General features: G+C 43.0%; 2 protein-coding genes across 2 annotated transcripts in view; one reads left to right on the top strand and one right to left on the bottom strand.

The window, feature by feature from the left end:
* The window catches only part of LOC119921154 (pinopsin-like), a 163,733-nt gene extending 155,565 nt beyond the window's left edge, over positions 1-8,168 (top strand). Inside the window, exon 4 of the mRNA XM_038741536.1 lies at positions 7,852-8,168. Coding sequence (XP_038597464.1) covers positions 7,852-7,995 — 144 coding nt within the window. The 3' untranslated portion in view covers positions 7,996-8,168. The remainder of the gene's footprint in view (positions 1-7,851) is intronic.
* Positions 6,076-16,067, bottom strand: part of ST6GAL2 (ST6 beta-galactoside alpha-2,6-sialyltransferase 2) — a 40,540-nt gene continuing 30,548 nt past the window's right edge. The window contains exon 5 of the mRNA XM_038741546.1: positions 6,076-6,799. Within this exon, the coding sequence (XP_038597474.1) occupies positions 6,531-6,799 (269 nt within the window). The 3' untranslated portion in view covers positions 6,076-6,530. The remainder of the gene's footprint in view (positions 6,800-16,067) is intronic.

Genomic DNA, 16,067 nt, shown 5'->3' with positions numbered 1-16,067 from the left:
CTAAAAAACAACAAAAAACCTGTTAACATGGTAGATACAGAACAGTGCTTGGCACACAGTTAGCGCTTAACAAATGCCATTATTATTATTATTATTATTATTATTATTATTATTACAAGCAAATCAGGTTGGACACAGTCCATGTGCCACGTGAGGCTCACAGTATTAGACCCCATTTTACAGACGAGGGAACTGAGGCACAGAGAAGTTGTGACCCGCCCTATTTAAGTGACCTACTTGCTCACCTTTCTCAGGATTTGCCACTATCTTCATGCCACAAAAGGAGAAAAGAAAGCAAGACTCCCAGACAAATGAAAACAAATGATTTATTTACACAAAGAAGTCTGTACACTGTGCATACATAAAAATGTACAAAACCAAAATATAGAAAATATAAAAGTGTTAAAATGTATACAAACACTTGTAAAAATGTGACTTCCGGAAAACTTCAAAGTTGTTTTCGGAGAGTGCACATTTCATTTAAAAAATCATCGTACCAAAAAATTCTCAAAGCTATTAAAAAAGTACACTGGCTTCTATCTGAATTGTTTTAGTCACCTAGAGCAAAACAGGGCACGGTGAATGGGTAAATGAAGAGTTTGACCACAGCTGCCATTTCCAGAATCACGAACGTGTTTGTGACCGACCCTTTCTGGAGTATCTTGCGAAGGTCAGAGCGCTTTTCATCCAGAGAATCTGGAAGAGGCACTGCTTACTTGAGCACCTCTTGAAGTTTAAACATTTAAATCAGGTTGGGTCCCCTATCACCTCTCAAGGACACAGAACATCTAGGCATTTACACTTACTCTCTGTCACCCTCCCTAAAGGGTACAGAGCAAACTGTTCATCCCCAGGCAGAGAGCAGGGGAAACAAGCTTTCTTTCTCCCTTGAGGGTAACTTCATTTCACATTACTTGCCACGTGTTTTCCATCTTTAAATTGTGGCCATGGAATGCTACCATTGGAAGAGTGTTTCAGCAGCTCAGAGACACATGGGAGAGGAAGACGACAAGAGCGAAAGAACCATGAATGCTGACCTGGATGGGACACAAACTCTCGAGCAGTGCTTAGGGCCAACCAGCCCCACTCCTGCAGCAGCAGGTCAGGTTATTTTACTAAAAAAGTTTGGTTCATTGGCTAAAGTAATTAAGACTGAGAGTTTTCCCTTTCTGGAAGAAACAGAGGAACATCTGGATTTATTGATGGACTAGTGTCCAAGTGATCGAGCACCCTTGGATATAAAACCTGTAGAGTTTCACAGTGGAAATGTGGAGAGCAAAACATCCAGCTTAGCCCATTCAACACATGCCATAATTCATCTACCGACCGGTGTTACCAGGGACTGGGAAACGAGGACAGTGAAAGGCAATATAAATACATTTACCCCAAATAACCTATTTTCCTAGTTGCTTTTTCCTCTTCTCTGACTCAGCAAACTAAAACAACAAACTCATGAGTTGGGGAGGGGATTTAAGGAGGGTGGAAGGGGTGGATTTCACTACAGCAACATCACCCCACCCCAAGACTTCTCTCCTCTCCTTGGCAGCCTCCCCGGGTCCCATCTCCCATTCGACCAGTCCCTCCTGGGGTCAAGGTGCCAATCTGGGTTTAGTGTGATGTTGAGATCAGTCAGGTGGGCGGAGAGCAAGGGAGGGAAATCTTAGGGGTCTGCAAGGAAATTCCCTGATTTCTCCAAAAAAAAAAACAAAACCAAAAACAAAACCTGTCAACACTGGAAGAAAATCCTCAGAAATCTGCACCCAACCCTCTGTTTTCCCTCTGAGCCTGCTGGCGGCTAGAGCCCATCAGGAGGCTGTTGGTTGGTCCATCTACAACGGCTCAGCACACATCCCTCTCTGACCCCAGCATTGCGGAAGCCCACCATGAGGAGATGGGCTTCCTGGACCATTTCCTCCTGTGGAAGAGGTGAAAATATTCTGAAGTATAAGGAGAAAAACATACATCATCTTTTACATATAAACATCATCCGCCATGCAGCATCATTCCTTTGTACTTTTCCAAGTGGATTGTGTACTTTGGTAGGTGTTCAGTGAATATTACTGACTGATTGATTCTGAAGAGTGAACTGACAGAATGGAATAGATTTCTAAAGTAACCTGGACAGAGGCTCCCTTGAAAAGTTAACCAACCCATGATGGCTGCAGATGGCTGAATCAACTGGCTTGAGATAAGATAGTTATCTCAAATCAGTTTATATCGGGTTTAATCATTGTTGTTATCCTAGAGAAACAAGAAGCCAAAACACAAAAAGTTTTCACTGGAAGTAGAGAAAAGTAGAGAAACATTCAAGTCCATAATCCGCTCAGACTTTTATGTGAATATTCTTCAATAGTAGAGAAAATCAGTGAACTGAATAGCTCTACAGCACCTCCCTCCCCTCCCTCAAGGAGCAAACTGCTCAGGAAGTCAGATTCTGCTCCCTCTAGACTGTAAGCTCATTGTGGCCATGGAGCATTCCTACCAGCTCTGTTGTACTGTACTCTTCCAAGCACTTAGTGCAGAGCTCTACCCACAGTAAGCACTCAATACATACCACTGATGGATTTACTTCTAAAATGGAATTGGTCCCTCTGCTTATGTGGGAGTAATCAGGTGTTTGGCTTCCCCAGGGTTAGAGCTGCTTGAATATCTGCTTGAATATCTCAAGGGTGAACACCCATTAAAAAACAGAATCTAAGAGGTAGGAAAAGAGGATATTATATGTTTTGATGATGGCCTGGCTCTTGGCTTCCTGGATGGGAAGGGGGAAATTGCTCCTTTGAAACCCGAAAGAACTCAGTGAGGCAAGGCATTTCTCTTCTTAGCCACCTCAGGCTGCTGTGAGGGACATGCCCCTAACCAGGCTGGCAAGTGAGTGAGACAGTGATGTGGGTCACCCTAGGAAGATGTTCCTCTGGCCTGGGATTTCTATTACTGGGGGGCGTTTTAAAGTTAGCGTGGAACATGGTGGAATGCAGGAGCAGAGGATGTCATTTGTGTGGCAGTTGACTGCTTAAAGCACGTCACCTTTATGGCTTGCTGGTGTCCCACTGGAAATCTGACTGCCTCTCTCTTTGGCACTTGAACTAGGGGAGAGGAAGAAGGAGGTTCCAAAGGAGGAATGATACAAAAACCTATTCCCTCTGGCCCACATTTACGGAGAGACTAAAACCACTATTTGCAGAAATTATTTTCCCAAATGTTTTACAAATCATACAACACTATTCCAGTACAGCCCTACACCTGGATTTGGGCTGGTCAATGCTCAACCTGTATAATCTTTACAAGGCCTGCTCTGAAATAATTTAAAGTAGTAGCCTGACTCACTGAGTGTTGCCGGAGTAGGCATTAAAATGAACGTTACCCTTTCCAGACAGTCAATCCATATGCATAAGCATATGCATTTCCTGGATTCTTTGGAGCCTTCAAGGTATTCCATTAAGATTGGGTTTTGTACAAATCCCAAAGTTCACACTGAGTTTCCCTTCATGTTCTTCAGAGGTGTTCATTCCCTCAACATACAGGAGAAATGGAGATACAGGTAAAAATGCATTTCGTTGGTAAAAATCACCGACAGCACACAGAGTGGAGATCGAAGAACAACCGCAAAAACTTCTGAGCAGATTATGGACTTGAATGTTTCCGTGAGTCCATTCATTTACTCATCAGCACGCAAGCTCTGAGCCATCAGTGGGGGTTTATCTGGGAAAATACACAGTCTGGAGCAGATCTAGGATGTTAGTCCTCTAGGAAGTGTTGGATGGACTCCCTGAAAACATGGGGTCCCTACGCCTAGTTTGGGGAGCCATTGAGCCCCAGCATCTGGGAGCAGAAAGGGAATGAGATCCTATACTAAAGCCAACTCTCTCTCTTCCGTGATGCAAGAGGCTGCCTGGCAGTGAAGCTGAAATAACTCTTGTCTGAGGACCCAAGAGCAGAAGGGGAGAGAAAATAATTTTTAGGAAAAAGGCTATGGATTTAGGGATACTGGGTGTGTGGGGGGCACTTCCATCCACTTTGTGTTTCAATAGCATGCAATTAAAAAAAGGGAGAGACAGCCTGGCCTGGTGGATGGAACACAGCCCTGGGAGTCAGAAGCACCTGGGTTCCATTCCCACATCTACCACTTGTCTGCTGTGTGACCTTGGGAAAGTCACTTTACTTCTCTGTGTCTCGGATACCTCATCTGTAAGATGAAGATTAAGACTGTGAATCCCTTGGCGGGGACATGGGCTGTATCCAAGGTGATTAGCTTGTATCTACCCCAGTGCTTAGAAGAGTGACTGATAAATAATGACTTACTCTCCCAAGTGCTTAGTACAGTGCTCTGTACACTGTAAGCACTCAATTAGTACCATTAAACAAAAATTCCCTAAGCAGCTGTGGAGAGCGCATAAGTGTATGCACATTATATCTATAAATCAAAGGACAGGGGTGGACTGCCAAACAGCCAAGTTTTCAGCTATAAAGCTTATGCAGGCAGAGAAATGCTTCTTGACATTTTTGTAAAGCCCCTATTTCTACTGAATTTATCCCATAAACCTTCCTGAAGAGAGCTGAAGATTGAAAGTTCAAATGACGTGTTCAACTAGCTCTCTGGGCAGCTGGAAGATCACACCTTACCACCAAGAATAGATTTACCTGTTCTGTGCTGCCACTTTCGACCCCAGGAGGGCTTTCTGCAGTCTTTTTGGGCTATGTTTAAACCACTTGAAAAATGAGGTGTCAGGAGCAGGGCGTGCTTGGTCCAAGTGAAAGAGAAGTGTCTCAATAAGTGTTAAAATGTTTTCTCCCACTTTTGTTTATTTCTCTAAGTGAAATAATGAAATGACGTCTGACGTAACTTGCAGGCCAATGTGGAAACATCCCTTCTGGCTTCCACTTAATCCAATGATGTCCCTCACTGGTAAGGGTATTCCTTCCCTTCTGGTTGAAAAATCATCATTGCCGCATTATGGAATGTTGGCAGAACTTGAAGATGTGTGTGAGGTCTGAGATTTGAGTCTCACAGGTTTTCCCGGTGGAGGAATGAAAGAGTTTCAGTTCCCAGCCCCGAGGTCTGTCCAGGAGCAGAAATGAAACAAAGGAAGATCTTTCAGTTTTGAGATGTGTTCTGGCCCAGCCCTGACTGGAGCAGGAAATGTTTCAAGGCAACCAGGATAGTCTTTTGGTGATAGCACCCTCCTTCTCAGAAAGGCTCGCTCAGTTCCCAGGATAAGCTGGGAACTCATCCACCTCAGTCAGAACATCGCTCCCCATGACGGATGGGGCAGAAAAGGGGCTGGGAGCCGAACAGTGGAGCAAGTAGGATGGGGCTTGAGAGAATCTCTCTGAAAAATCAGATTTGAGCATTTTTCATCCCCAGTAGGAAGGTCTCAGGTCTTGGTGGAGATCCAGAGTGTACAAACAAGATTGGGAGTCCAGCCAATGCAGCTGTGGGAGAAGTGGCGATTTTACCAGTACCACAGGAATCTCAAGGAGGAAGATGGCATCAATAATTACAGTCACCTTGATAAAAGTGGTCCCTAGGGGTAAGCCCAGAGCCAACCCGCTGGGGGTGGGGGTGGGGGGGAATGCCCTGATGGTGCCTGAGCAATTGAGAGACTCTGGTTGAGTTGCAGTGGTGGAGTTGACCAACCCCATCCCTACCATCGCCACACATGACACACCAGGGCCCTTTAAGGCTAGCACTTTTCTCAAGACGTGGATCCTCTCATTTCATACTGGATGCTTACTGGAGCAAAATCCTGCAGAAAACCAGGTTCTGTCCACCAAGGGCCATCTGGGGAACCATCAAGGATCACATGCTGCAGGGTGTGCACCCTCTTCTTTCAGGACTCTGGAAGGGCCTGCCTGCTTTAGGGTCTTAGCTCGACTTAAGGAGCATGGAAGGCGAAAGGAAAATGGAAAGCAGTGTTAAAACAAAAACTACTTAATCTCTCAGTGAGAGTGGCTAAGACCATCATATTCCAGAGGTTTAAGTATTTCTGTGGGGAGCAGGGGTGTGTGTGTTTGGGGGTGGGTACTGGGGTTAGCGGAGAGATGTGTGTGTGTGTGTGTGTGTGTCTGTCTGTCTGTCTGTGACCCCATCGATACACCGGTGTGCAAGACCCTGTAACAACTTTGAAAAGGCCTTCTTTTTCAAATGGAGTACTGCATATAACTCATAATATTGGGTCTACCTATTAAAGATTGCAACTGAACTTAAGTTGGCAACTTGGCACGTGTGGCGGAAGAAAGCACGATCATTTTCTGATGTGTTCCTTCCACAAGATGACAGTATTTTTCTGTCTAGTTAGGCTTTTTTGCACCTTTCTGAAGTTAAGCATTTTTTTCCCCCTCCTTCCTATTTGCAAAGCAGTAATACTCCATGGCTTAAGAATAAAGTCAGAATTCTCATGCCTGCGACTAAATTACAGTTTAAAGACTCAAGACTAGGTTGGTCTACACTACAACTTCAAGTATTCCTTTGTGGTTCAGAGTACCTCAGTAGTACCTTATTGCACATAGTTTCTGAAAAAACGCCACCTCTATGAGTTGAGGAGATGGTCGGGGGTGGGACAGTGCAAGGCCCGGAAGCCGGGAAGAATCACTTTCCCTTTGTGGTACAGGTCATCCCTCTCGCCCCTGTTCATCCTCTGGACCAGCAGCTTCTCGTACAGCAGGGGATGGTAAGCGCCCAAGGTGCAGGCTGCGTCATAGTAGAGTTCGTGGTAGTGACAGAGATCCGTCTGGCGGACCGACGGGATGTACTCGTACACATGCACCTCTCTGCACATGGACATCATGATGAGTATTCCTGCAAGGACATTTAAAAAAGACTTACTTCTCTCATTAACATACCCGTCCACAGTGCTTCCTGAGTGATGTACTAGGGGGAGAGCATGGCTTAGAGACCATAAGGAAGAGGGATTGGTAGCCCCTGCCCTTGAGGGGATTTTGGGGAGGATGGAGAAACAAGTGAACACAAATGAACAAATATGAAAGTGAAAAAAATCAGTTAATGACAAAGTGGATAAATCAATAACAAATACATTTATGGTGCCAATGTGGCTGAAAGATGGTATGACAAGGAGGGCCTCCTGAGAAAGACTCTTTAGGAAGCTTTGCAGTGGAGGGTTGTGGTGGGGTGAAGCTGAGGGGGGATGGATCCAGGGAGGGGAATGCATGAACAATAGGTTGGAAGTAATAATAATGATTGTTGTATTTTTTAAGGGCTTATTCTGTGTCAAGCACATTTTAAGCATCATGGTACTTATTCTGTGTCAAGCACATTCTAAGCACCGTGGTAGATATGATACAATCAGATCATATCAGATCAAATATAGTCCTGTCCCACACGGGGTTCAACAAGTATTTAATCTCCATTTTGCAGATGTGAAAACTGAAACACAGAGAAATTCAGTAACTTGCCCAAGGTCATGCATCAGGCAAGTGGCAAAGCAGGGATCTGAGCTCAGGTCTCCTGGCCCCCTGCTATTTCCACTAGACCACACTAGGTTTTAGATTGTGAGCTCCGCTGAGGGTAGAAATGGCTTTCCTCTGCCATTCTTTCTGCACCTGTAAATTGATCACTTGAATGAGAGATGTTGACAGATAACCATAACATTGCTGCTGTTCTCACGCTGCCCTTTTAGGAAGGGACTGTGATAGTTATAATGTCCCATTTTATAGTAAATCACAGGCCGCGACAGGATATGCTGTGATTGACATCCAGCCACTGCCAGATTGCAATGCCAACTGCCATTTGAAACTCGCTGAAACTTTTGTCACTTCAAATCTCTGACCTGAAAGCAAAAAATGTGTCACGGTGGCCATTTACTTATCACTGCTTGTTCTTTTTTTTTCCAGTTCTACAAATGCTTCCTCATCCTCTTCCACTGCCGGCCCACAGCAGCTGCTGAATCCCCTTCTACATACCCATCGCAGGTGACGGTCATTCAACTGAACCAGAGGAGGAGCCGCGAAGTGCCCCCCAAGCTCTCCCAGAAATGAGAGACAGGAGGCTGCACCTTCTAGGTCCCCAGCTCTGTGAGACCCCATACTGGGAAAGGTCCACCCCAGGGGAAGAGAACCCCAAATAAATATAGTTCCCCTCTTAGATGGGGGTGCCTTAGGGCCACATGCTTACTCTCACAGGTCACAAAGACCCTGAGGGATATGCTGAATTAACACCAATAAGGACAATACTTGTGATATTTGTTAAGTTCTATGTGCCAAGCACTGTAACGGGTTCGGACACAGTCCCTGTCCCACAGGAGGCTCCGAATCTGAAAGACCAGACCTCATGTGGAAACGAGACATGTTGGTGATGTTAAGTTACTTTAAAAACAGGACAGACAGAACCTTGAATAATATAAAGATCCCTCCCCTGCCCCTACCCTCTTATGCATCTCACCTGTAAGAGACACACAACCAAGGCTCTACATTTAGGAGTGCAAGGGTTGAAGTCTTCCATCGTAACTGAGTGGACAACAACAACCCAGCTAAATTAATGGGCTGAAGGAACTTTGGAATTTCCAGTCAATTGTATTTATTGGGCGCTTACTAATAATAATAATGATGATGGTATTTTTTAAGTGTTTACTACGTACAAAGCACTGTTCTAAATGCTGGGGGGATACAAGGTGATCAGGTTGTCCCACGTGGGGCTCACAGTCTTAATTCCCATTTTACAGATGAGGTAACTGAGGCACAGACAAGTTAAGTGACTAGCCCAAAGTCACACAGCCGATAAGTGAGCCAGGCTTAGAACCATGACCTCTGACTCCCAAGCCCATGCTCTTTCCACTGAAACACGCTGCTTCTTGAGCGCTGTACTAAATGCTTGGGAGAATTAAATGTAACAATAAACAGACACATTCCCTGTCCACAACGAGTCCTCAGTCTAAGGGACCTTTAGACTGTTAGCCCACTGTTCGGTAGGGACTGTCTCTATATGTTGCCAACTTATACTTCCCAAGCGCTTAGTACAGTGCTTTGCACACAGTAAGTGCTCAATAAATACTATTGATTGATTGATTGATTATAGGGGGATGAGCTTACAGGAATCCTTACTTAGATTTAAAAGATAATTTGAACAGATTCCAGGGAATTGGGGTTGGACACCATACCCATTTGGGCAACTTCCCTGACATTCTGTGATTAGCCAGGAAATTTTATGCAATTCTGTACCTGGCAAGAGAGTGTAAGGAAAATCCTGATCATGAAAATGGCTTATCGCCTACAGGACCACTGAGCTGCCTTGGTTTTCTGAGGTTGCAGTTTGCGCTTGGCCAGACAACTCAGAGCCTAAGTGTACTCGGTTTGGCTCCACCCCAGATCCAGTCAGATGGTCTCCATCAGTGTTGGCTTAATTTACCAGTCAACATTCTCCGCCTTTTCCCATGAGTTCTGTCAAGTTAAATATATGCTTTCTGACATCCACTCTCAATACTTCTTTGCTTCTCCTAGCTATGTTTGCTTATCCATGATGAAATTACCTAGTTTTGAATCTTGACTTTTTTTCTCTTGTCCCCTGTGAATAGAACATATTTGTTGAGTCCATTCCAGGGAGCTTACAATCACCAAAAAAATCCCCATTTATGCCCTGGCTTTTATGGAGAATTCTTATAGAAGCTTGATAGAGTAGTCCCTCCGTATTCTCAGGGAATTGGTTAGAGAAAAACCTCTGTGAGTGAGGTGAAGCCATGAATACCATGTGCCCCGATGGGAATTTTACTTAACAGGCTCCTCCCCAACACACAAACCTCCTGGTGTTCCTGGTGGGAGTGGCAATGGTTGGCTTTCCAACTACAGGGAGGCACAAATGTGGAAAAAAAAATCAGCAAATGCCAGGGAAGATCTTAGTCACAACTACTGTCATTGTATTCATTGCTGCAAATTTGCAATCAGTTAAAAGCTTCATTCATTCATTCAATTGTATTTACTGAGCACTTACTGTGCACAGAGCACTGTACTAAGCGCTTGGAAAGTACAAGTCAGCAACATATAGAGATGGTCCCTACTCAACAACGGGCTCAAAGTCTAGCAGGGGGAAACAGACAACAATAAAAAACATGTAGGTAGGTGTCAAAATCAGCAGAACAAATAGAATTATAGCTATAATGCACATCATTAACAAAATAAATAGAATAGTAAATACATACAAGTAAAATAGAGTAATAAATCTGTACAAATATATATACAAGTGCTATGGGGAGGGGAAGGAGGTAGGACAGGGGATGGGGAGGAGGAGAGGATAAAGGGGACAGGCGAGAATGAGGCAGAGTGAGGAGGTTAGCGGCAGAGGAGCGGAGGGTGCGGGCTGGGCTGTAGAAGGAGAGAAAGGAGGTGAGGTAGGAGGGAGCGAGGTGATGGACAGCCTTGAAGTCAAGAGTGAGGTGTTTTTGCTTGATTCGTAGCTTAACAGCTACGGCTAATGGCTGAACGGCTGAACAGTTCTAAACAGTTCTAAAGCTTAACAGTTCTAAACAGCTGGTGGCAATATTACCCTCATTTTCACATGACACAACCATTAATTAGACAATACCTCCAAAAAACCTTCCCTTTCTCAGGGTCTTAAGTTCCATCTTCACAGCCAAAGTGCAGAACGGCATGGTGGAAGTCATTCATCATCATCATCACCATCATCAATCATATTTATTGAGCACTTACTATGTGCAGAGCACTGTACTAAGCACTTGGGAAGTACAAATTGGCAACATATAGAGACAGTCCCTACCCAACAGTGGGCTCACAGTCTAAAAGGGGGAGACAGAGAGCAAAACCAAACATACTAACAAAATAAAATAAATAGAATAGATATATACAAGTAAAATAAATAGAGTAATAAATGTGTACAAACATATATACATATATACAGGTGCCGTGGGGAAGGGAAGGAGGTAAGATGGGGGGGGGGGGGATGGAGAGGGGGACGAGGGGGAGAGGAAGGAAGGGGCTCAGTCTGGGAAGGCCTCCTGGAGGAGGTGAGCTCTCAGTAGGGCCTTGAAGGGAGGAAGAGAGCTAGCTTGGCGGATGGGCAGAGGGAGGGCATTCCAGGCCCGGGGGATAACGTGGGCCGGGGGTCGATGGCGGGACAGGTGAGAACGAGGTAAAATTCACTTTTTGCTTCAATTATTCAGGCAATTTTCCTTTGTTCTCTGCTGGGATAACCCAAGTTCAGAATGCTGGTCAACACTAGTTTTTCACTGGGCTCTGTCATCCAAACATGAGAAAGCTGTGAAGCTCAGTGGAAAAACCATGGGCCTGGGAGTTGGAGGACCTAGGTTCTTATAATATGAATTGTGGTATTTGTCAAGTGCTTACTATGTGCCAAGCACTGGACTAAATGCTGGCGTAAATACAAGCAGATAGGGTTGGACACAGTCCCCTTCCCACATGGGGATGACTAATCCCATCTCTGCCACATGCCTGCTGGGTGGCCTTGGGTAAGTCACTTAAATTCTCTGTGCTTCAGTTTCCACAACTGTATAATCGTGGTATTTGTTAAGCACTAACTATGAGCCAGGTATTGTACGCTCCCTCCTACTTAGACTGTGACTCCCCCATGTGGGGCAGGGACTATGCCCAACCTGATTCACTTGTACCTATCCCAGTGCTTACGACAGTGTTGGGGACATAGTAGGTGCTTAACAACTACCATTAAAAAAATTAAAAAGCACCCAGTTCACCAAACCATCAGGTGCAAGATGAAATGCTGAACCACACTATCTAGAGAAGCAAACCTGAGTGCAAGTTACGCTGATGCAGAAAGCAGGATGGGTAATTGATAATGGAATTAATACAGGCAGCCTCTCTCAGACCTTCCCTGATTCATCTCTTATCTCCCCAACTATTTCACCTCCTACTGGTGCTCCAAGTAGTTGGGTATTTTCATTCTCCCCCACCTTCCCATAAAACTAATGTCTGTATTTTTAAACTCTGTCTATTCCCTCTATTTGTAATTTATTTTAGTATCTCTCTCCCCTGATAGATTACAACACCTTGAGGGCAGGGATCACATGTGTAATAATAATAATAATGCTGGCATTTGTTAAGCAGTAACTATGTCCCAAGCACTCTTTTAAGCACTGAGGGGGGACACAAGGTAAACAGGTTGTCCCACATGGGGCTCAGTCTTAATCCCCATTTTACAGATGAGGTAACTGAGGCATAGAGAAGTGAAGTGACTTGCCCAAAGTCACACAGCTGATGAGTGGCGGACTTCCAAGCCCAAGCCCGAGCTCTTTTCACAGAACCACGCTGCTTCTCTAACAGTGTACTAACTTTATGGTACTGTTCAAGCACCACAAGCCATTAGCAAATACTATAGATTGATTACAGCAAATAAAAGGTAAGAAAACCACCCAGTTTCAATTCCATTTGGAAGAGACAAATGATTTATTACTGCCTATAATAAAAGTGACATGTCATTCACAAGTCAGTATAGAGGAGGGTTTTGCAAATCATTTTATAGAGATGAAGAGGGGTCAATTTTTTCAGTGTGAACTGCAGGTGGGTTTCATCTTACTGAGATATTCCTACCTTTTTTCTCCTGTGTTGAGCACTGTGTGAACTCTTGCTCAGAGATGCCTTGTCTGAATGGTCACCTATGTAAGGACCTGATGTGCTTTTATCTACCCCAACCCTTACTACAGTGCTTGTCACTTAATAAATCTTCAACAAATACTACAGTTATTATTATTGTTGATCTACTTGGGGTCTTTAGAAGTTGGTACTGCATCACATCCTAGGGGTGGGAGGTTACAAATATCTGCTGGAGTGATAGTGCATCACATTTGCACTGGCTAAAGATTTCAAAGGATGAACTAACTAATCTTGAAGAGAGGTCTCCAGAATAGTTACACTCTAGGAGTTTATTCAAGGCATTTGTATTGTTTGGTGAAAACCCTTTATTATTGAATAACTAGGGAAGATATAGCTTCATCATGGATTCTTTCTTCTGAATGCAAAGTTATTTAATTTAGGTGAGAGAGAAAATGGAAAACTGAAAGGTTGCAATGAATAGCACACAGAGCAATCCTGTAAGAAAGGCTCATAAAAAGACCACAACCATTGCTATTGAACAAGAATTTAAATTTAAATCTGCAGTGTGTCGAGCACTTTATAGAACACCAACTATGGATCCAAGACCATTCTTCCCAAAACATAGGCCCAACCTTTTTTATTGCTTCCCATGATAGAAATTAAATAGAGGTCCAATAAATAAATCATCTCCTTTGCTGCTATGTGAATGTAACAGGTACCCCTCTTCAAAGACAACAAACCATTTCATTTTGTTGATGATAATAATAATAGCAATAATAATAAGTAAGATTTACTTTTAAAAGAGACTGAAGTTGGAAAAATTCCTCACCAGATGGAGAAATTCAATTTGACTTAGACACATTAGGTAGCGTAGAACTCAACCACATCTTTTAAGAAAAGCAACCACTAATAATATTAAACAACTGAATAGAGCCTTTTCATCTGCAGGAATTAATTAAGCCTCTCAACTCTTCTGTTCTCTTCTGGAAAAAGAACCACTTTTGGCTCTAAAAAATTTGACTTCCAGTCAAGGACTTGTTAGAGAAAGTAGTGAAGTCCCAATTGTTTAAAATGATGGTATTGGTAACCAGAAAAACAGGAGAACAAGCTAGAGTGTTGGCTCCAGAGACACAAGTAGGGTGTCCCTGCTTCTTCCTGGGGTCTGTTTTTTAGGGGACATTAGAGGGCACAGTATGGGGGAGAACTGTGGCAGCATTCAGTGGGAGCTCAATTTGATGCTGCCACCAAAATGGGACTGCCATTTTGCTCTCTCCAACACAGCTGTGTGCCCCTTGGACAGCAGCCTGTTCGCCCTTTACCTAGTTCCACCTCCTTTTTAAAAATGGTATTTAAGTGCTTACTATGTGCCAAGCACTGTACTAAGCACTGGGGTAGATACAAGCTAATCAGGTTGGATAGAGTCCATGTCCCACATGGGGGATCACAGTCTTAATCCCAAAATGAGACAACTGAGGTAACCCTTGGACAACTCCCCGTCACTGATCCTCTTTGTAAACTCAAACTTTTTTTATGGTATTTGTTTAGTGCTGTGTGTCAAGCACTGTTCTAAGCGCTGGGGGAAATACAAATCAATCAGATCAGATGCAGTCCCTGTCCCTGGGGTGCTCAGTCAAGTAGGGGGGAGAACAGGTATTACATTTAAGGAAACAAAGGCACAGAGAATGAAATGACTTGCCCAAGATCACAGAGTCAGGCAAGTGGCAGAGTCAGGATTAGAACCCAGGGCCTCTGACTCCCAGGACTGTGTTTTATCCTTTAGGTCATGCTGTTCTCACCTTTTCCCCAGAGTACTACAGCAGTGGCCATGTGAAAGATTCTCCGAAACCAAAGTGCCACATTCAGAGTTTAACCATACAAGTCTCTTTCTAGCTCTGAGAGAAGTTCAAGAATTTATCACATGCTCAACAGAACTTCTGGCTGGGATCATAGGAATTTAGATATTCCTCAGGAACTTTGCAAATCAATCTGACACACCCATCTGTTGGGATTTCATCTCTTAACAACCTTTAAACATAATCAAATAAATGTTACATTCTTTGTGCAGTCAGTTTGCATGAATGAATATATTAAGCATTCTATTGAAACGAAAAATGCATTTAGTTTCTTCTAGGCAATTTTAACGATTCAGGCTTTCAAACAGCACTTAATATTTTATGCTTATTGGATTAATTTGAAAAACCATGTTTACTGCTTGTAAGTAAAGGGCAAAAAAGGTTCATCAAGAAAACCGAATTAAAAAATACAGTGCAAAGGAAAATAATCAAGAGTTTTGCTGTTTTATATAGCGATGCTTTTTCTTCATGGCCCAAAATTAAACAATAAAGATAATACAACTAGCTTCCCAATATAATCTCTCCATGTTTTATGAAATAGAGCCTTCTTCTTCTGGCTCATGTTCAACCCCCGGCCACTTAAAATCCACCAGACCCGAATCCTCCACACCTCTGAAGCCTTCCTGAAGCCCCATTTCTTCAAGAAATTTTAATTTCCACCACCCTGCGTGGGTCAACCCAAGAGGTCTCTTTAGCACTTATACTAGCTATTGATTCACTTATTCTTCATATTTTTACTATTAACTTTTGTGTCTTCCTCCTGTTTCTCCTAGTTGCAAATAACTGGTTTAGCCTGTCACCTCACCATTTGATTATAAGCTTTCTGAGGGTGAGACAATTTTTACCTCTTCTGGGTTTTCCTAACCCTTAAAAAAATGTTCTGCATTGGAGCTGACCCTCAAAATAATGGATTGTTTTCTTTTGCAGCATGAAAATTTCTGCCACATAACTAATATCAATTATAATAGTGACCATGTTTGTTCTTATTGCAATTTCACTTTCTAACTGATATTTAAAGCAGGATAAAAAAAGTTAGAAGAAAGCAAAGACATCCATAAATACATTGATAAATCTTTCATCCTTGGAGTTAGCTTAGTCACCAATGATTATTATGCATAGTCTAGATGGACAGCTTTGTTTTAATCCTAGCCACAAAGAAGATTTGTATCTATTATAAATACAATTGAAATTACAAGTGTGTCTGAAGAAACATTAAAAAGTATTTCTGGGCTTGAATTGGGGTGGTGGAATCAAGAAAGCTGGGGAAATTTCAAATCATCCCTCACATTAATCATCAAGACTTGTTGTGAAACATAAACTTGTTAAACGGGACAACCCAATAACAATGTAGACTGAAAAACCCAATTACAAATGCTGTGACTATAATGTTCGTTTAACAACAAAATCAAGATGTTCGATGTAAAATCTGCAATAGTAATGTGGTCTTCAACGTGCTTTAATTTGCTTTTATTTGCATTCAGATGGGAATATTAAAAATCTGTAAGTGTCAAGTAGAAAGTTAAAAATTCGGAATTGTTTTTGAGAATTTCAAAGTGTCTACATTTTTATGTACCCTGTGACCGCATAAACACTGTATTTCTGGATTCTAGAAATATCACTCATCAATTCTGCAACAAAATCTACCTAAAATGAACTAACTCCTGATGGACACTTTCCATCGGC

Source organism: Tachyglossus aculeatus, chromosome 2 (genome assembly GCF_015852505.1).
Source record: "Tachyglossus aculeatus isolate mTacAcu1 chromosome 2, mTacAcu1.pri, whole genome shotgun sequence".
NCBI classification, from domain to species: domain Eukaryota; kingdom Metazoa; phylum Chordata; class Mammalia; order Monotremata; family Tachyglossidae; genus Tachyglossus; species Tachyglossus aculeatus.
The sequence above is the reverse complement of the archived record's forward strand: the minus strand, read 5'-3'. Positions and strand labels throughout refer to the sequence as shown.